Below are 21,874 nucleotides of genomic sequence, written 5' to 3'. Positions count from 1 at the left end.
TTACCACATTCCAGATGCAGAAAGGAAGTAAGGATTTTGATAAAATAGTCCATGTAACATGTATTTTTGTTTTCTTTGCGCACAGTTGAACCACTGATGTCACATGGACTATTTTAACAATGTCCTTACTACCTTTCCGGGCCTTGAATATTGTAGTTGTAGCTCTCATATTGTAGTTGTAGCTCTGATATTTCATCAAAAATATCATAATTTGTGCTCCAAAGATGAACTAAGGTCTTACGGGTTTGGAAGGACATGAGGGTGAGTAATTATTGACAGAATTTTCATTTTTGTGTCAACTATCCCTTTAAATGTACAGTTTGAAAAATGTACCTAAGGGAGTGGTTTCTCACAAGCTCTGGCTGTCTCTCTTGCAGAATCTCAAAAATGTTGGGTTGTCGCAGAAAGGCGACGATCTTCTCATTATAAGCTGCAAAAACATATATGTGTAAAGTGACTGCACACATGTGATGATATGTCACACTTTGTAAACATGTGAGTGCACACTCACCAACAGGCACCAAGTCTTGATACTGACTGTTTCTTGATGACCGGCCCTGGACAGGAGGACTCGGAGAGCGAGAGTCATCCGCTACCTGAAACATAAGAGACTGACAAATTCAGTGACAATGCCCCATTTACATTTTTTAGATACAAGCAATTAATTTAGTATTATTGTTAGACAAACTAGCAAACGAGACAGCACATTAAGTTTTTATGTGCTGGAGCAATGTCCAGGAGCAATGAGATTTTCACTGTGGGCAAGGACAACTAATATGAAGTGGCAGAAATAGCAACCAAGCAACTGACAAAAGGACAGTATGTTCTTTTGATTAATAGTTTAATACTCTACCGTTCAAAAACTTTTGGCAGTGAATTTAGTTGGGCACAGTCACAGTGTATAGCTGAAATCTGTACACTATACAGAGCTACAGTTCTAACCTCTCCTGCACTGTGGCTGCGCTGACGGGACAGGTGCTGTCGGTGAGCCAGCAAGCCGCTGGACCGGGAGTTCTGTAAGGGTAGCCTTGGGTCAATAAATGTTGTGGCACGACAGTTATGATCCACAAAGAAGGACTGTGGTGCAAAAACACAGAGAGAAAGTGTGAGCAAAGAACAAAGACAAGCATCTGTTCATTGTTCCTGTCAGAGACACTAATTAAGGCATTAAGATGAAAACCAGATGGGCCTACATGAACATCCTAAACTCAGCTTTCAGTTTCTATCTGTACAGTTTGTGCCGTTATGACTCCTCATATGCAAGTCTATATGAGGCCCCTAAGAAAGAACAGGTGCACAATTCCCAAAGCAGAGAAAATGCAAACACACACCTTCCCAGTGTGGTCGTGTTTCATCTCCCAGCCCCTTGGCAGCTCCAGCTGTTTGTTGGAGAACAGATTGAGGAAGTTGACTAGGTCCCGGTTGTGCTGGTACCGCTCGAAGTGTTGGACATCCCGTCTAACTTTACTGATCATGTGCTTTAGACATGTGTTACTTGTGAACATGCGATAGGCACTCTGAAAGAAAACGAAAATAAAAAAAATTATATCAGGAAACCATTGCACAGCTTTCTTAACATTTGTTTATGACTGGTCAGTAGAGTCGATTTTTAATTTGTGGCCATGTTCTCTTGTTTTTTCCCCACATGTTATGTGCAGTGCTCTACAGTTTTGTAACAGTGCCAGCTATACATTATCATTGACTTAGTTTAGCACTGATATCTGTGTCTCTCTGTGCTTTAGCTCACAGGATTAGAATGTAGAACAGAGAAGAAGTCTGGACTGGAGAGGAACTTTGCACCAGGAGACTGAAGCAGCAAAGCCAGACGAGAACGGGAGCTGGCTTGACCCGTTAAGCCATCCCTCCGGTATTCTACACGTGAACAGAAAAATCAACAAGCACAGACTGAACAGAAACCTCTTTTTCCAACCAGACTATGCTATCTTACATTTATCTCAGCATATTGGTCATTTACTTTCCCAAACTCTATCACCTGTAGTTCTCTCTTTGATTGACAGCTTACCACTAACAGATTGAGGCATGTCTGTCTCTTCAGAAGGAGGATCTTCCACTCTTTGCTCCTCAGACCTTTCACTGGTCATTGTTCTATGAATACTCTGATACCTGCCAGAGAGACAATACACAAAATCAGAAATGAATGAAACTCCAAGTATAATTTTTTTTATTCCATTCATTTTTACTGGATGCTTTTTGTTTGTTTATTTTCAGAGTTTCAGCTATTATTTTGGTGGACAAAAAGTTATAAAAATTCAACTTCCACTTTCAGTATTACTGAGTTACTGCAAGTATTTTTACAAAGTATCAAATTCAAGTCTTATCAGTTTAAAAAGCTTGAATTCGATGTGAGATCTATGCTGGGAAATGTTTCACTTCACATGTCCCACTTGTGAAATTCCAGATTGGTAAGTAAATTGGTAAATGTGAATCAGGGTCAGAAATGAACAAAGACTTGTGGCAAAAATGCCACCAATTTGAACATAAATGCCCCACAAATTCAAGACAAGGGGGCAAAAAATGCCCCTGTATAATTAAACAAGTATTACGTATGTCGCAATTAAAATAAAATGTAAAAATGAACGAAATGTGAAAAATATAAATGAATTCCTGTCAATAAAAATTCTAACCTGCGGTTTAGTTGCTCCATCTGCAGTATGGAGCTGGAGCGGGTCAGACCCTGAGGAGCAGGTGGGCCAGTGGGTCTCTGCCATGTGGTGGTGCGGTTCACATGATCCACAAAGAAGATACGGCCATGACTGTCAATACGAGCCTCCCAGTCTGAGGAAAGAAAGTTGGGAAATGTGAATGGAGAGTAGAGTGTGATGGTACCTGATTAAGTTATCAAGTCAAAATTAGTAATTTGGCAAAACTGTCTTAACAAACAAACACATAAACACATAAGCAAAGTATTTTCACACACATAAACGACATGGAAGCACATGCAGACGTACAGAAACACATACACACACTCACTGGGAGGTAAGGGCTCGTCCACACGCTGGTATCGGTGGATGTCTTGTCTAACAGACGGCAGAGAATGAACACGTTGGTCTCCGTTGACCTGAGGGACACCTGCAATATTTTACATAGAGCATTAGGATGTATTTCTAAAGTCAAAACTAATATTTGATTCTCTTTCCATCTTAAGATGGATTGCCAAGCGAAGGCCAGCTCTGTGAATACCTAATTCTGATTCTGTCTCAGTAACGAAGGTCTCAGAATCCACCGATTCTCCATCTACCGATGGCATTAACTCCTCCTCTTCTTCATCCTCCTGTGACACACCGGCTGTTGCCTCCAGGCTCCATCTTCTGGACATTGTGTCCTCTGTCACATCTTCACATTCCTCTTCCTCATTGGCTGTTGGCTCTGGTTTTGGAGCATCCCTCACTGGCTCAGTGGTTGGAATGGTTTCTTCAACAACCTCATAAGTTGTGGGTGGATCATCTGAAAGATCTTCTCCCCCTGGGTCAATGGCTGCCTCTGCCCCCTGTTCAGCTTCCTGTCAAGATCAAGTTCATAGAGAACGATTACCTTCCCCTCTCTTTGTATTTATTGGCATCAAACATTACAGGTCTAGTGGAAGGGTCTACCTATTAATTCAATCAAAAAGTACATTGAAATGCTACCTGTTGCTATTTTTACTCCAACACAACTCAGAATACACAACTCAGGAAATAAAATACTGATATGATGCCACATTGTGTGGCTTTTGGTTGTAATTTTTAGTTGAAGGGCAACAAGAGAAGCGATGTAAGTGTTCACTGGTTTCCCAGCAATAAGAAGAGGAGAAAAGTGTGGGAAGATGCCTGTGGATAAATAAAACATCCTAAAGACCTGCATTTTTGTTCTCTCCACTTCAGCCCTGATGCCTTTCAGGCTTTTAGTCAACCACATTTACTGAAAGAGCTAACAAATGGCAGAGACAAGAAATGCTAGATGCCATCCTAGCAGGATGTAAACATGTCATGATGCCACAGGCACTGAAGGAGTTTCTGAGCATGGATTTCACTTGATATCAAGGGGCATTTAGACTCCTTGTGGGGAAAAAATCGATGGTACGGCATTTTGGCCTATATTCTTATATCCTTCGCCACCTATAAGCTCTTTTAGTTGCTGTGGTCATCGTATCAGTATTTTATTTTCAGAGTTGTGTTACAGTAAAAATAGCAAAAGATAGCAACTGTAGCTCACCAAATGCAACCATTTCACATCATCGAAATAATGCTGCCTCCCACAGTGTAAAATATGTACAAAATAATGTGGATTTTTAAAATAAGGTAAATCATGAGTAAGAGACATAATTTATGTTATAATAAGCCATTAAAGTCCTATTACTAACAACACTGTTTTAAAAGATTGTGGACACTCTTATCTATCACTGACCCACTTAAACTAAGAAGTTTTATTTCAGTAAACCTGCAACTGACCTGAGATGCAGACACAAGGCCTGGGCAGCAGTCAGATGCCATTGAAGAGATATCAACTTCAGTAGCCAGCTCCTCACTGGGTGCCAGCCCCTCTTCCTCCTCCTCTGCCTCGACTTCCTCCCCCTCTTGCCTCTCTATCAGACTGGCGGTTTCCACCTGAGGGGCCACTGAACTCGGCACAACCTCTGGCTCACGAGCCACCTCTGTTCCTATATTCAGAGTCTCTACTTCAGACTCCAGACCAGCCTCTTCTGAAGGTTCCTCTTCAGTTCCTTCAAACATGGGCTCTGTAATTGGTGGTTGTGGGGGTGTGTTTTGAGTCCTTGAAGCACCGTTAAATGTTGGCGGTGTAGCCTCCGTAGCAGTGGACCTCTCCTCATCTTCATCCGAGTCAATATGCAACATAGAGCTGAGGCGCGTATGTGTTGGAAAGCTGGATCGTAGTTTGGGAGAAGCTGCCCCAAAGGGCCTATCTCCTGGTCCTTTGGGGGCATCAATGGCATCAAGCTGCTCACTGAAAGAACACTGGAGCGGGTCAGGAGAAGAAGGGGCTTCATCGTCCAGGGTGGTACCATACATCTCTGTGTCTGGGGAGGGAATGCTGCTCCCTTCCCCATTTCTGTGGGAACCCAGGGAGCCTGTGGGGGAAGGTCCTGCTGATGCGGCAGGAAGAGGATGGGGCAGCTCTTCATCATCTGAAGGGGTTCCAGGAGCTCCATTGAAGGCTGCTGCCCCCAGAATTGTCTCAGGGGAAATATCTATGAGAAGTGAGTAAAATTATGTCAAAGCCTTTGAAAATCAACAGCTTAGGGCCAGATTTACTAACAGCTTGCGCTAGCGCAAACCATCTTTTGCCATTAAAAATACTGTCAGGATATACTAAAGACGTGCAGTGAAGAATTAGCGCTGAAAAGGCAAGGATTTTTGCATCTGGCCTTATTGAATACACATTTGTAGGAGTTTCCCTTTCAGACGCAAAATTTATGGGAGGAGAGTATTAAAATGAACCTAACGCTAATTTGTTCTGTTTAGTAAAATCTGTCCGTATGTCAGCGTAAATGTGGATGTGATCTTACCATCTTGGCCCATAGATGTGACATCCACTTTAAAGTGCATTTGACCGCTCACATGATCAGTGGGCAAACGACGACATAGAGAGAAGCTCAGTGATTGGTTCCTAAAGCACATTATAATATAAACACATATATTTATTTACACACATAAAAAAACAGTTGTAAAGTACAAAATACAGTAAAACAGTGATATAGTGAAAAATGGTTACAATTTAAAATAACCACTTTGTATTTTATAGATTTTAAAACATAATTTATTCTTATGATAGTAAAGCAACTTTCAGCAGTCATTATTTCAGTCTTCAGTGTCACATGATCTTTCAGAAATTATTCTAATATGATGATTTGGTGCTCAAAAACATTTCTTATTGTTATCAATGTGTATTGTTTAAAATTTTTGTGGAAACCATTTTTGCTGATATTCTTTAATGAATAGGAATAGTTCAAAAGAGCAGCATATATTTGAAAAAGAAATGTTTTGTAACATTATACAAATGTCCTTGTGACTTTTAATCAATTTAATGCATCCTTGCAACACATTACATTTTAAAATATATTAAAACAGAAAACCGTTATTTTAAAAATTGCAATTTCATAATATTACTGTTTTAAAGCATTTTTGGTCTTGGTGAGTGTAATAGATTTCTTTCAAAAATATTAAAATAAAATCTTACCAATCCCAAACTTTTGTACAGTAGCATAATTACTGATCAATTAAATTGGGACTTACAGCAGTATTTATGCTCAGAAACATGCATGTTTACATAAATCACACATTATAGTGTGGTAATGATCAGATGGGATGCTGCCAGGATGCTCACCCTGATGCGTGTCTCTCCAGCAGCATCTGCACTGGAACGTTCAGTTGACCCAGAAAGCGTTTAATAATTGGTCGACTTTTAGCAAACTTGTCTTTAACCTCAATCACTAAGACGTCTGTCATAAGAGCCACAAAAGTGTGTTTCTAGATGAAAAAACAAAGAAAAAATGTTGTTCTGAACTGTTTCAGAAGTTGTTTATTTGACCGTGAATGTGTCTATATTTTCATGTCCTTGTGTGTGTGTGTGTATCACCTCTCCATGCCACACGGGATTAGTAGTGTTAGTTGTAATGCCAGATCGTCTCTCTTGGCCATGATGAGAAAATGTCGGAAAGCAGCTTCTTTTGCCCGGATGAATGCTCATCTTCAAATATGGGTCTGGGTTAAAAAACATCCCCTTCTTCAGCCCCAGAGCCCGGATATCTAAAACAAACAACAGTCTAATTAGTAATAAAAACAGCTTGAACAAATCTGCCAGCATTAGAAGTCACTGACAGTTATTTGAAGAGCATAAATCATCATTGGATCATTACCTTCTGTCTTTTACACACAGAAATCTTACCTGATAGGGTAAAGCTGACCAATTTTCGGCTGCTGTCTGAAGCTTGCTGTCCTTCACCTTGACCGTCGACCTAGAAGACAAACTGATATTAGTGGCAACATACACCTGGCTTTTTTATGTAATAAACAAAGCGATAAATACAGTCTTGCAGCAATTAATTATAAGTATTTTAAGGAGGGAAGCAGCTCCCATATGTATATGACTGAGTTCCCTATATCCATCCAGCAACATGATAAATGGCCTGCACTTATGGGAACTGAGAAATGTCTGACCTCCAAACACACAGATGTGAAGATGCAGTCAAACAGCCATTTAGCACTTAGCACCTCATGTACTGTATAACCTTTAACAATCATATTCTGGGCTGTAGCAAACAAGACAGCTACAGTAGCTACAATACAGTTTTTGTTAAAGGGATAGTTCACCCAAAAATAAAAATCATGTCATTAATTACTTACCCTCATGTCGTTCCAAACTCGTAAGACCTTCGTTCAAATTCGGAACACAAATTTAGATATTTTTTAATGAAATCTGAGAGCTTTCTGATCCTGCATAGACAGAAACGCAACTACCATGTTCAAGGCCCAGAAAGGTACTAAGGATATCCTTAAAATAGTCCATGTGACGACAGTGGTTCAAGCTAAATTTTATGAAGCTACACAAAGAAAACAAAAATAATGTCTTTATTCAACAATTTCTTCCCTGTCTGTCTTCGACGCTATGTCAGAATGCCGCCTTCCTTCCATCTTCTTTCCTCTTGCCTCGTCTGTCCTTACCCCAGGTACCCCGCGCCGCCCTAACTACAAACTTTGTTGCAGTTACTTTTTATGGAAAGAAATGCTTTATGTTACTTTTGCGTTACTTTCACGTTACTTTTTAAATCTGGGCAGGGCTTGCTTGTTTGTTTTTAATATTAAGTTATATTTTTGGCAAATATAAAAGCCCTTTCACATCAAAAAGTGAAATGAATAATGGCACGTTCCAGGCAACCCATTAGCTGTTTTTTTCCAACCTTCTACTCGTGAAAGTGCACCCGAACAACAGTCAAACCCCTGACTTCCCACCCGTGAACCCGTGAAGACTTTAGGACGATATAACGTTGCAATCAAATGAATAATAATATAATAATAATAAATGCGCTCAGGCAGTTTGGTGTGACTTGCCTGGAACGCACCAAAGTCTTGAGTCGTGGTTTGAAGTCGTGATTTACAGGCTCAAAAACCTGCCTGGAACGCAGCATGAGCCTCAGGCTGAAGGAAAAGTAAATTCATGTCTGTACAGTAGAACGCAGGAGAAGGAGATTCAACACTCTTCAGCATTAAAAAAACAGTGAAGCACAAATGTTAGTTTATCTAAAGTCATTTTTGATTATTAGAAGGGTTGAACTGGATCATCAAAGGTCAGCACCAAAGACATTGGTTAATAAAATAGGCTTAAATACATAAAGGATATTTGATTATTGCAGGTTTGTGTCATATTCTGAGTTTGCATTTCACTGTTTTAATTCATTTTGATGAATACACAATCAGTTTTTTTGCAAGTGAATTAATGTTCACACTTAGTCTAGAACTACAGTACCGTAGTACAATACTTCTGATTTCTCTCAACATGGGGAGAGGAGGCTTGGTCAATAAATGGGAAAACAAAGTAACTAGCGTTACTTATTTTAAAAAAGTAACTCATATTTTCTTGTAAATTAAAAAATAATGCGTTACTTTACTACAGTAGTCACTTCAAAAAAGTAATCTGATTATGTAACTCACGTTAGTTGTAATGCATTACCCCCAACACTGGTCCTTACTACCTCTCTGGGCCTTGAAAGTGTCAGTTGCATTGCTGTCTATGCAGGGTCAGAAAGCTCTCGGACTTCATCAAATATATCTTAATTTGTGTTCCGCAGATAAACAAAGATCTTACCGGTTTGGAATGACATGAGGGTGAGTAATTAATGACTGAATTGTCATTTTTGGGTTAACTATCTCTTTAAATCTTTCTGACCACAAACTTTTGAATGTTTATATATTGTGAACATTTATATTAAGTGTGATGAATGCACCGAAACTGTTTTAGTATTTATTGTCATTATAACATCCGATTTACACAATAACATTGAAAATCCGAGCATTTAACCACACCATGTGTTTTGTGAGCTATAATGATGTTAAAAGAATAATGTCTGCACACACAGACACTCAAACTAACCGAGGCTCTGGGGTTCTTGACTGTGATGCATGGAGTTGTGGCTCTCAGCGCACCGCTTACTCCATGGTAGTATTTAAAACAGATCCTTGTCTCAGCTAGAAGAGATAACCAAAAGAGTGCCAGAGTCAGCATGATATTTGATACCAAAAAGAAAATTACATCTCATATTTATAGCCTTAAGCACTGCTAACATGTTCAGTTTTTCAAGATGAATCCTGGGAACCAAGAATGTAAAACAGGCGAATGCAATTTCAAAAATCTGTATCACTACTTTTGTCTAACCTCCTGGTCCATTAAATATTTTATAAGATCAAGGTGGAGGTCAGATGCTGGCTGCGGTGTTACTCACCTTCAAGGAAGTATGGGCCTGCCTCCAGCCTCCAGAAAATCTGACCACATTGTGTACCATTAACCCCACGGTTCTTGCAGTCCCACATATTTGATGGACAGGTCTCATCTGGAAAAAATAAATACATAATTACATGCTGTATTTGTGTGTGTACATGCCACCTCCCTGTTTATTTTTAGAATTGGTGGTACAGAAAGCAGAATCAACCCAATTAGCCAAACACCGCACCATAATGATGACAAATTTCACTAGCAATAAAGAATCTACAGTGGCCCTGTAAATTACATTACGCGGCATTAGTCATCTACTAATGAACAAATGTAGGGCAGATTACATTGAAGCCATTACTGAATGTCTGCTTAGTTGTCGAAACTTAGAGCCCCTTAGGGATAAGACCCTTGCACAGGTAAAGTTTTGCTGGCCTTCAATTCGATGGTTAGTGGCTTTGTGCCCAGAAGTATCACTTTGCTTCGGTCTCATATTTTTACATGACAGTGAGGATTGTGATCTTAGTGTTTAAGGAGGAGGATTGAAGGGCAGAGAGGGTGAATGGATCTATCTTTCTTCATCTAGTAAACATGTCTTAACAGCATGTCTGGTACAGTCCTGCTGCTTTTAATTTAACTTTTGCTCGTATGATATGTGACCCTGGACCACAAAACCAGTCTTAAGTAGCATGGGTATATTTGTAGCAATAGCCAAAAACACACTGTATGGGTCAAAATTATCGATTTTGTTTTTGCGCCAAAATCATTAGGATATTAAACAAGGATCATGTTCTATGAAGATATTTTGTACATTTCCTACTGTAAATTTATTAAAACATAATTTTTGATTAGTAATATGCATTGCTAAGAACTTCATTTTGACAACTTCAAAAGCGATTTTCTCAGTATTTTGTTTTTTTTGCATCCTCAGATGCCAGATCGGCCAAATATCCTATCCTAACAAACCATACATCAGTGGAAAGCTTATTTATTCAGCTTTCAGGTGAAGTATAAATCTCAGTTTCAAAACATTGACCCTTATGCCTGGTTTTGTGGTCCAGAGTTACATCTCTCTGTTGTAGCTGTACTTTTGCAAGCAATTTTTAAACTTTGTGTGACTCATCTTCTTATGTAACTGCCTCCTGGATGAATTACTTTGCCGTATTACTTATTTGAAATTTGCTTTGGATAAATGAATCTGTTATTATTTTAATAAATGTGATTACCAGGTTGCTTAAATTAAAGTTTCAATGATTCAGCTCTTTCTGCATTAGGACTTTCTATTCACAAGCAAATTTTAATTGATTAAAATGAACTGATTTGTATACAAACATTTAAATTACACTCAATTAAGTCTTTATTATGAAGTTAAGATTACATAATTATATTTCTACTCCAATTCGTTTTTTTTTAATATATGAAATATTTGTGGCTTTCATAAAAACTTTTAGAAAAGGCGGATTTATTTAAACGTATATTAAACACTGAAGAACAAAAAAGCTGAAAATGAATATGTTATATGGTCTATATATTTAGCAAAATACTCCTCTCCAGAGTTCATTTTTCTAGCTGACTAACAAGTTCATGATCACCAAATATTTTTTCTGAGGTAAATTTGACATTATGTGACATTGTTTAGAAGTTGTTATATTGAGGTCTTTCCGCAGTTGAAACACTGATTGAGAGATTACATGAGACAGGATACTGATTTCAGTAAGTTGTACTCTTTCTTTTAACATACCTTCGGATGTTTATTCATGTTTATTTCGTGCTGAAACTGGTTAAAGCAGAGGAAATGATCAGTTGTGCTTCCCTCTGCTGCTTTCTCTTAAACTGAGGCGCTACAGCGACCTGCCGCTCCACATTAAACAGTATCAAAATGCCATTTATTGCTTGAATATTACAATAACATTGACATCATTTGAAATTCGAGACTTTTTTTCATATCAAAACAGTAACAAAGCACAAAGCTTTTTGTCATTTATTGGCTATAATGATCTGTTCATTAACTGAAAACAGGCTAGACTAATCAATTCTTGGAATTTCATCAATATTGTTTTGTAATATTTTGGTTATTGAGTGTCACTCTCATATGTTTGACCACATTGGACAACACTGACAGAAAGCTGCTTGTTTTGAAAGTGACTTCTGTGTGAACTGTGCTTTATACAGTTGAGGTCAAAAGTGTACATCCCCCTTTCAGAATCTGCAAAATGTTAATGTTATTCATGTTATTGTTTATTTAGTGCTGACCTGTATAAGATATTTCACATAAAAGGTCTTTACATATAGTCCACAAGACAAAATAATAGTTATATTTATAAAAATTGTCCCCGTTCAAAAGTTTACATCCACTTGATACTATGTTGTTACCTGAATGATCCACAGCTGTGCTTTTTTGTTTAGTGATAGTTGTTCATGAGTCCCTTTGTTTGTCCTGAACAGCTAAACTTTTTTAGCATTTTTGTGTATTTGAACCCTTTCAACAATGACTATGATTTTGAGATCCATCTTTTCACACTGAGGACAACTAAGGGACTCTATTACAGAAGGTTCAAACACTCACTGATGCTCCAGAAGTAAAAAAAACATGAATTAAGAGCCGGGGGTGAAAACTTTTGAACACAATGAAGATGTGTACATTTTTCTTATTTTGAAAGGAAAAAAGGATATACAAAAATGCTGGTAAACTAAAGAATGTGTGGGACCTGAAGGATTTTTCTGAAGAACAGCAGGCAGTTTACAAGGGACTCATGAACAACTATCACTAAACAAAAAAACAAAACAAAGCTGTGGGTCATTCAGGTCATTCATATAGTCCATTCATGTGGACTATATGTAAACATCTTTTACGTTAAATATCTTATTCAGTTTAGTACTAAATGAACAATAACATGCATTTTGTATGATCCCTCTTATTTTGGTAAAATAATTAACATTTTACAGATCACGAAAGGGAGATGTAAACCTCAGCTATACATCACTACACTATTGACAATAAACAATAGATTTTTTTACCTGTTAAATTTACCTAATTTCGAGTCTTCTAGTAGACATGACACAGGCCTATTTTAATTCATACAACATGACTAGATCAAATCTTTTGAATTTTCTTTTTTTTGTGAGTAAAAGGTAAAGCAGGTGTATTGCCTAGAAGACTAGTTCATATTAGCAAAACCCATTTCAGAATTCAGATGCTAGTCACAATAACACCAATTCTTACCTATGTGGTACATGCCAATCCAGTCTGTGGCATCCACCTCTTCCTTGATATCCCATGAGATGACTAAGTTCTGGCCCCGTCCCAGAGTGAAATCTAAAGTAGAAGCTGTGAGTGAGGATCGCCCTTGAGAACTGACTAGGTCTGTATCGCTGTTGGCTCTGAGGAGTCCAACTCCAGCCTGCTCGGCCCCACCACGCTCAGCTAAGCTCCGAAGGTTCTCTGGGCTGAGCGTGTGCCGCACATTTGGGCTTCGTCTACGTCCTGCAGACTCCCGTGTTGCCAGGTGCTCCCGCCCCTGAGGCGCCATGCCTGACGCCGGGCCGGAGCGGGGCCTGGACGGGAGAACTGCTGTGGCGAGAGAGGGGCGAATGGTGGCAACTGTGTGGGAGCACGTCTATAGACTGGAAAAATTCGTAACGATGGAAAACCCTGACCTGAATCCTGTATGAGACCTGGGCTGACCTGTAATTGTCTGGACATACAGGTGAAGAACCGTCTGCTAGAGCACTTGGCTATGATAATGGCTATTGACCTTAACGGTTTGAGAATAAGGTATTTAATTAATCTTTAATGAATCTAAAAGAGCTCAGTTATTTTCATTGATTGGTCAGTGGGTTCCAGCTAGCACAATCCTTCTCTGCTCCTAAGAGAAGATTGTAAACATATTCTGTCTATGAGTACACAATGAAAAAAATAAATATAACTTTAATTCAAATATCTCTTCACTAAGGGTCTTTAGAATCTAACGAAAAGGACTGAGGAGTATGAAAAAGATATGAGAAATGGTAAGGGAAAAGACAAAGACAGAGAAGAACAAAGAAAGACAAAGGTCAGTAAAGAGAAAATACTATAGTACAGTTTCATGGAAGGTATTATATGACACTGATATGTTTCATAAGCCTTAAGTACACATATCTCGATTCATTTGAAATGTACGCTACCAGTCAAAAGTTTTTGAACAGTAAGATTTTTAATGTTTTTTAAAGAATTCTCTTCTGCTCACTAAGCCTGCATTTATTTAATCCGAAGTACAGCAAATATCGTACAATTCTGAAATATTTTTACTATTTAAAAGAACTGTTTTCTATTTGAATATATTTTAAAATGTAATTTCTTCATGTGATCAAAGTTACATTTTCAGCATCATTACTCCAGTCTTCAGAAATTATTCTTATATGCTGATTTGCTGTTCAAGAAACATTATTATTATTATCAATTTTTAGAACAGTTGAGCAAGGATGCTTTAAAATGACCAAAAGTGATAATAAACCATTTAAAATGTTCAGATAAATGCTGTTCTTCTGAACTTTCTATTCATCAAAGAAACCTGAAAAAAACGTTTGGTGAGCAGAATAGACCTCTTTAAAAAAAAAAAACATTACAAATCTTCAAAACTTTTGACAGGTAGTGTACTTATTCACCAGTACTGAGGAATTTTAAACAGTATTTACATAGCACCCCACATATGTGCTACAGTTATGACTGTGGATCACTGCATTGTACGTGCAATATGTGCACTAGCTGTTTGCAACATTTTAAATTAGAAGTCTTACACTGCAGAACAACATTGTATTGCATGTCTAAAAAATGCTTGAGCGAGCGTGCATGTGTGTATGAGTGCGTTACAGGAGGTGATGTCAGCACCGAGAGTTTCTGCAGTGTTTGCATGCGGATGACACCTGATCTTACAGCCCATTAAATAGTAAATGAGGTCTGTTCACCTATGCACAAACGCAGTGTTTGCTATCACTAGGAACCCCTGTGTGCACTAGCGGAGGTTACTGCAGTCTTGCTTCTTGACATAACGGGCACCTTGGGAAGCTGGCACAGAGAATGGCACAGAAGCATTACTGTTACACTCTCTATAATAACTCACTTAGAACAGCAGATACACACAGTACAAGCATGCAACTACATGCTACTGCCCAGTTTTCTGACCTTTGCCACATCTAGTTAGCTTTTAAGGTGTCATCCATTAACTTTACTTTTAAATGATTGATAAATGTGACCCTGGACCACAAATCCAGTCATAAGGTTAAATATTTTGAATAAATAAGCTTTCCATTGATGTATGATTTGTTAGGATAGGACAATATTTGGCTGAGATACAACTATTTGAAAATCTGGAATCTGAGGGTGCAAAAAAATCCAAATATTGAGAAAATCATCTTTAAAGTTGTCCAAATGAAGTTCTTAGCAATGCATATTACTAATCAAAAATTACGTTTTGATATATTTACAGTAGGAAATTTACCAAATATCTTCATGGATCATGATCTTTACTTAATATCCTAATGATTTTTGGATTTTTGATTGCTACAAATATACCCATGCTACTTAAGACTGGTTTTGTGGTCCAGGGTCACAAATGTTTTCTTTTAAGGAGCATCCATTTCCAAACAAAGCTTTGGAAACTCTCTAAGCATGTAATTGTTAAGCCTTTTGCCAAACTTTGTGGTTTCTCGCAACTGTCGCAGGGAATCCTTCTAGAAAAGGCAGTGAACTACAGGGGTTTCTCATATGTTAGAAATAGTATCAAACAATCATTCTGCCGCCTCCTGCTTTCCCTCACATCTCATCCATCTCTCTGCTAAATGAAAATGTGATGCAGCATTATGAATATGGAATGACTGGGGGAGTACTGCAGAATCAGTAATAAGGATATCAAAATCAGCATGCAAATTATGCAGTGACTTTCAGGGAGCTGATTTTTAAAAGGGATTTCCTTAGGCATTTGTATTAATACATAATTTTGTACATGTAGCTACTATACAGTAAACTAGATTGCATTTTTAAGATACTTTTTAAACAGAATATTATTTGAATAGCCTATATATAAATCATGAGGTAAGTTCATCATAAAAAAAATAAAAAATAAAACTCATTGCGCGTTGTCGTCCTGCCGCGCATTTCTTTTGATTGCAAAAGAAAAATCGAGATCACCTTAACTTACTGTTGCTATGGTTACCTCCTCACGTGAACGCGACTTAAGTTTATTCGGGTTTATTTGGCATAAAAACATTCTAACTAACTTGTAATGTAACTTTTATCGTTGTTAATAATCTAATTGAAGTGTAGCCTGTAAATCGCAAAATGAACGCTTCCCTTGCGCAGGGAAGGAGGAATTTATAAGCAGTGTAGCACCATCCAATTTCAATTTATCAGGGTTTTTATTTATTTATTAATGTATTTATGTAAACGTTAGTCTATGCTGTCGAAAAACCAAACAGTATCATAAATAAAATAATTACATAATATTTAATATTTTTATTACTCAGCAGAAGCGCGTATTACGTCATAATATGAGTTCGATCTTCTCTAGAGCCACTAGGTGCGATCCAACAGATTCATCAAATAAATGTTTTTTTTTTTTTTTTAATAAATCTGCAGGTAAAGCCCAGCGCGCGCACAAGTTCCACAGAGCCGTGACGGCTTTTCTCACGACACGCATGCAGCGCTATCGGATAACGCAGGGAATTCCCTTAGTCATGTATTCACACACATCATGATCTGCAGAGAATCAGCATGCTGCATTAACATAACCCTTCATCAGCGCATATGTATTTCTGAAGCTCTGAGTCAGCCCCGCTAATGCACCTTTATTAGGATTCTCCGCGATAAAATGACAGATATGCAAATCTAAGTCAATCCCAAAATGTAATAAGGCATTAAAACAGCTAAATCATAGAACACATGTCATTGAACATATGGGCTGCATACAGTATGCATCAAAACACAGTACATTGTGTAACGGCGTACCTGCGCATCAACGTGATGTGTCCATGGAAACGCGAACAAAATCCGCGGCGCAAAGGCGAATAACGTACGTTAATAACGCTGTTTTATCCCTATTTCCTCAGATTCGTTTTTGGCAGCGAGGCGTCGTTATATTTACGGCCTCTTCGTCCACTGAAGCAAGATTTTATGTCGCTTACCCGAAGCAGAAATCACGACTGAGGGGATAGATAGTCCCCTTCTGCACAGGTTGACAGATGAGCTATAACATCCTGGATTACAGCGCGATCTATCTGATCTCACGCTGCTGAATACTTGATCTCAACGACTGGTGTAATTATACCAGAAAACGGCGTTCGGCTTCCCTGTGGACGTGACCACCCGGTTCGGTCCGTCTTCATGTCACTCCCCGCAGCGCATGCAGCGGTGGTAATAAAGCAGTTATAAGGCGCTCCGGAGCTGGAGGCTGTGTGAGAGTGGCGGGGTGGCGACTGCTGGGGAATACATCTGTCCTGCACGCACAAGAGCTCTGGGAGAAATAACACATACCTCTGTGGTTAGAGCCTCACATCACATTTGTATGGACTGATCAATCCAGACCTCATTATAATAGGCGAAAATAAATAGTTTGTTGTACAATTTAGGGGAGTCTGGGAGGTGATGTAATAGCCTATATTAATTATTTTATTTGTGTTTTAAATATACAATATTCCCATATTTATTTATATTTATCCACAAATTATAGCCTACAGCTTGGAAGTCACATTATACTCCTAATGTCATCACACATGAGCGATATATGACCCTGGATCACAAAATCAGTCATAAGGGTCCATTTTTTAAAATTGAGATTTATACATCACCTAAAAGCTGAATAAATACGATTTTCATTGATATATGGTATTTGTTATGGTAGGATAATATTTGGCCGAAATATAATTTGAAAATCTAGAATCTGAGGGTGCAAAAAAATCTAAATGTTAAGAAAAATGCTAATGTTCTTAGCAAATCATATTACTAATAAAGAATTAAGTTTTGATATATTTATGGTAGGCAATTTACAAAATATCCTAATGGAACTGGAACATGATCTTTACTTAATATTCTAATAAAATTGTCCATTTTGACTCATATGTTTGGCTATTGCTACAAATATAGGGATAGCTCACCCAAAAAAATTGAAATTAGCCCATTATTTACTCACCCTCCAGGAATTCTAGGTGTATATGATTTCCTTCTTTCAGACAAATCCAATCAGAGTTATATTAAAAAATTATCCTGGCACTTCCAAGCTTTAGAATGGCTTGGGCGGGAGTTTTTCTTCAACAGTCCAAAACAAGTCCAATAAAGTGCATCCATCCATTATAAAAAGTGCCTCAACACTGCTCCGGGGAGTGAATAAAGACCTCCTGAAGTGAAACGATGCATTTTTGTAGGAAAAATATTCATATTAAAATGTAATAACCACTTTAATCTAGCTTGTGCCAACTGGTCAAACACAGAATCCCTTCCAGGTAGATGATGTAGGATGTATGCGTTGCAACGTTTCTTTACAGAAGCAAAGCAAGCAAAGGTTCCTTCTTTTAGCAAATAAAAAAGTCTCCTCTTGGCTTATATCGAAATCTTACAAAATTTTCTTTACAAATCCTCCTTTTGTACTAATTCGCGACTGGTGCTTTGTTTACTTCTGAGCGGCATACGCGCACCACCGACGTCCTACGTCATCTGCCCGGAAGCGCTTCCGTGTTACGACCAGTTGGCGCAAACTAAACTGATTATTACCTTTTAACTACGGATATTTTTCTTACAAAAATGCATTGTTTCGCTACAGGAGGTTTTTATTCACCCCCCAGAGCTGTGTGAGGCACTTTGTATTATGGATGGATGCACTTGTTTTAGACTGATAAAGAGAGACACTCGCCTATGCCATTCTAAAGCTTGGAAGCGCCAGGATAATTTTTAATATTTAAGACTTTAAGACTGTCTTTAAACTTTTAAAGAAACAAACTGAAAATGCAAATACTTTGTCTCTTTTACTAGCAAAAGACTGTAAATAACTCAGCAGGCATTGTATACTGTAGAACACTTTATAATAAGATTCAATTGGTTAACATAGCCTATGCAATTTCTAACATGAAATAGCAATAACAATACTTTCACAGCATTTCTGAGGTAATTTTTTAAAAAATGAACAAGAGTATATTACTATTAACATTTAAACTGGCCACTGAAATCAAAAAACTGTATACTGTATAATGATAACTATATTAGCATCCACATCAATGCACAATAATGAATTATAACAAATTGCTGTTTGTTATAAATGTACGTGCAACTTTGTCGTCTGCCACTTTAAATGCTCAAGTTCTTTAAAGTAGGATGGATTCTGATTGGCTGTCAGTGTCATTATCGTTTATCAGTTGAGAAAAAAAGAGAGAGAGATTCAAAAGAGATTCTAACTACATTGTTTCTTGTTCCTCTTATCGTTATAATTGTGTTGTGGAAAGATTTTTAAAACTGTCCACCTATCCATGAGACTTCCGGTTCATTAGCCGCTAAGTGTCTTCGTGGCTATTCATACATTTTAAGGGTCTGGCTTCCGGTCTCATCCGCATCCAGCTATTTTTATCTGTACAAAAAAGCTTGTTTTGCTCCTTGACATTGCAAATCGGTGTGTCTTATATCATTTTAATGTATTAACCATGAACACGCTGGTTTGTAGTGTAAACAGTTTTACCGTTTACTGCACGTTGTTATTCTTCTCGTTATTTCTCTATAGCGGCTAATGAACCAGAAGTCTCATCCACAGGCTTACTTCCACGTTAATTAAAAAAAAGTGGATAGAGGGTTTGCACTTACGTCACGGTTTGGTCATTTACCCGGATGCACGGTTATATTGGAGATACTCGGATGTAAACAACAGCATGGATTGCACGGTTCATGTATACTGAACATGTTGTTCTTCTAATTTATGCTTTCTAAACCCTGGAAAAAACATGTGGAAGCTGCTAAATCATTCAGAGATGGACTTAGTAAACTGGGGCCGGATTCACGAATATCTTCTTAAGAAATAAATTAAGAAATTTCTTGAGATAAATTCTAAGTTCATAAGAATGTTCTTAAGTGCAATTCTTGAAAAAATCTTAAGAAGTTCTCAAATATGTTCTTAAGAACATCGTAATTATTTTCTTAAAAAAAAAAAATGTATACATCTATCTGAGTGAATACATGGCTGAAGACGCATTTATAAACACTTCAACATCTTTTTGCGGTTTCTGCAGATTATCCTAATAATCATAATAAGCACATTTTCATCATGAACTTGACTGGCACTCGGCTTCATGTTTTTGAACCGTTACTTTTAAAGGGTCTGTCTTAAGCTTTGGCGATCAGTTTTATTCACTTTTGTGTTGTTTTTGTTCCCTTGTCCGAATGAACGCTTCCGGTATGTGTGTGCACTGCTACAGCAAACGCGTCCTGCACATATGCGCTAAATACGGCCAAAGATTACGTCGTATTTATTGGCCAAGTAAAATAAAAAATGTTTAATCAATTCTCCCCATCTGACTCGATTTTGTAGAGTTGCTACTAAGTTTTGATGTCGGCAAAAAGTAGGGTCATACACTACACTCATATACAGTCATTGCTGTCACTTCAGCGAACTCGTGCTCATGTCTAATAATAGTCCTAATATGTATTATATGTAGCTAGTAGTGTTGCAATGCTTAAATATAACAGTTAATTTGAAATAACCCAATAAATTAATTAAATAATTCGTACTATTTGGGATTTAAGACAAGTCGCGGGCTATCCTAACTAATAACTAAGAAGTTATTTACGATTGTTTTTAAGAAGATTCTTTTCAAGAATTTGAATTTTCTTAATTTTTGTCTTAAGAACAATCTTAAGTAAAAAGATAAGAATATTCTTAAGACGATTTTTTGGGGAATACAAACTATTCTTAACTTTTTTCTTATTTTAAAAAATAATAAGAAAGTGGCAGTTAAGAAGAAAATTCTTCTTAAGAATGTTTCGTGAATCTGGCCCCAGGTACGGGTGCAAAAATATTTTGACAAACTAAAGTTAATAGGTGTTATAGATATGTACAATCAGTATTAATTAGGATATTAGCCTAATATTTCACCCACCTGACTGGAAATGATAAGAACAAACACGAATGTTGTCAAGATTCTTGCCTTGGAAATCTTGGTTCAGTTTGGCCAACCACAAACACCTTTTGTTCCTCAGTTTTCTGCACTCTTCTCCTGGATTTGTTCTAACTTTTGGCAGTCTATAGTACTCCAAATGTTTTTCCCGGTCCAAACGATTAGTACAGCCCAAAACATGACAATAATTGACCATTTTCAGCAACAATAATCACCAAAATATGTGAGTTTTGTTCGGTTCTGTGGCATTGTTTGTGTTCAGTGCTGCCAATATGGCCAACTCATGAAGACACTTCATAGGGAAATAACCAGAAGAATAACAACGTGCAGTAAATGGTAAAAATGTTCACACTTTTTTCATAATTGAGATTAAAATAATATGGTAAAACACACCACTTTGCGATATCAAGCAGCTAAACAAGCTGTTTTTTACAGCTAAAAATAGCTGGAAGTGAATGAGACCGAAAATCAGACCCATAAAATTTACAAATGGCTGCAACTACTAACAGGGAAAAAAAACGTGGCTATCTTAATCATTGTTATCATACTTTGTGTGAATGGCTTTAATAGATTAATGATGCCATTTGAAAAAACTGGTTTGCATTAATGCTAATTAAAACGGTTTAATATATATTCTTCAAAGGTTTCCATTAGACAGAAGAACTCGTGAAAAAAATCTTCTGTCAAAGCGGAGTCCTCTTGTAGGAAACACTAAGGGCCACATTTCCATTCCACTGTAGATGAATCTTTTGTTTGATGTGACTGTACTTGACTCTATAGCCTGTGCTTGGTTGAGGACAGCATTTGTATTCATATCCTGTGGTTTATTCTGAACACTCATAGACCTGGATATCACTTGAGACATGCGTGTTCACATTAATTCTGTGCCATCCTCAGAGTAAATACTACTGACTATCAATGAGCTGTATGGGCCAAATGATTTATGTATTTATGAATGGAGAGGAGGACCACTCTGTGAAGCAATTTTAACAGTGCATCAGATATTAGATAACGCGTTGTTTTGATTATATATGTCTTTCCAATGAGATGAAAGAACTTCAACATCTCCAGTCAAATGGTGTTTTGGCAACTGCAGTGGCCAAATCTCAGCACGACTATCAGCCATCTGTTAGGCTGAGGAAAAAAAAACTAAATATTATTAAATGTGACTAATTAGCAGGAATTACAACGGCACTGACAAGATGTTTAAGGGATCTTTGTAGGCATTATACACGCTGCCCTTTTTTTTAAAAAGAACAGTGCACACAAAACAACATTTTTAAAAGAACATCATAGGCACTCTTTGAAA

General features: G+C 37.6%; 1 protein-coding gene across 1 annotated transcript in view; it reads right to left on the bottom strand.

Moving 5' to 3' along the window:
- The window catches only part of hecw2a (HECT, C2 and WW domain containing E3 ubiquitin protein ligase 2a), a 31,348-nt gene extending 14,468 nt beyond the window's left edge, over window positions 1-16,880 (bottom strand). The window contains exons 1-18 of the mRNA XM_073845597.1: window positions 16,424-16,880; window positions 12,665-13,419; window positions 9,455-9,562; window positions 9,106-9,200; window positions 6,904-6,973; window positions 6,595-6,764; window positions 6,343-6,485; window positions 5,525-5,625; window positions 4,449-5,206; window positions 3,202-3,520; window positions 2,992-3,090; window positions 2,646-2,796; window positions 2,024-2,124; window positions 1,748-1,872; window positions 1,332-1,517; window positions 943-1,077; window positions 512-596; window positions 334-430 (exon numbers count right to left, since the gene is read on the bottom strand). Of these exons, the coding sequence (XP_073701698.1) occupies window positions 334-430; window positions 512-596; window positions 943-1,077; window positions 1,332-1,517; window positions 1,748-1,872; window positions 2,024-2,124; window positions 2,646-2,796; window positions 2,992-3,090; window positions 3,202-3,520; window positions 4,449-5,206; window positions 5,525-5,625; window positions 6,343-6,485; window positions 6,595-6,764; window positions 6,904-6,973; window positions 9,106-9,200; window positions 9,455-9,562; window positions 12,665-12,971 (3,050 nt within the window). The 5' untranslated portion in view covers window positions 12,972-13,419; window positions 16,424-16,880. The remainder of the gene's footprint in view (window positions 1-333; window positions 431-511; window positions 597-942; window positions 1,078-1,331; window positions 1,518-1,747; window positions 1,873-2,023; window positions 2,125-2,645; window positions 2,797-2,991; window positions 3,091-3,201; window positions 3,521-4,448; window positions 5,207-5,524; window positions 5,626-6,342; window positions 6,486-6,594; window positions 6,765-6,903; window positions 6,974-9,105; window positions 9,201-9,454; window positions 9,563-12,664; window positions 13,420-16,423) is intronic.
- Between the last annotated feature and the right edge of the window lie 4,994 nt (window positions 16,881-21,874).

This window comes from Garra rufa, chromosome 8 (assembly GCF_049309525.1).
Source record: "Garra rufa chromosome 8, GarRuf1.0, whole genome shotgun sequence".
Lineage (NCBI taxonomy): Eukaryota > Metazoa > Chordata > Actinopteri > Cypriniformes > Cyprinidae > Garra > Garra rufa.
The sequence above is the reverse complement of the archived record's forward strand: the minus strand, read 5'-3'. Positions and strand labels throughout refer to the sequence as shown.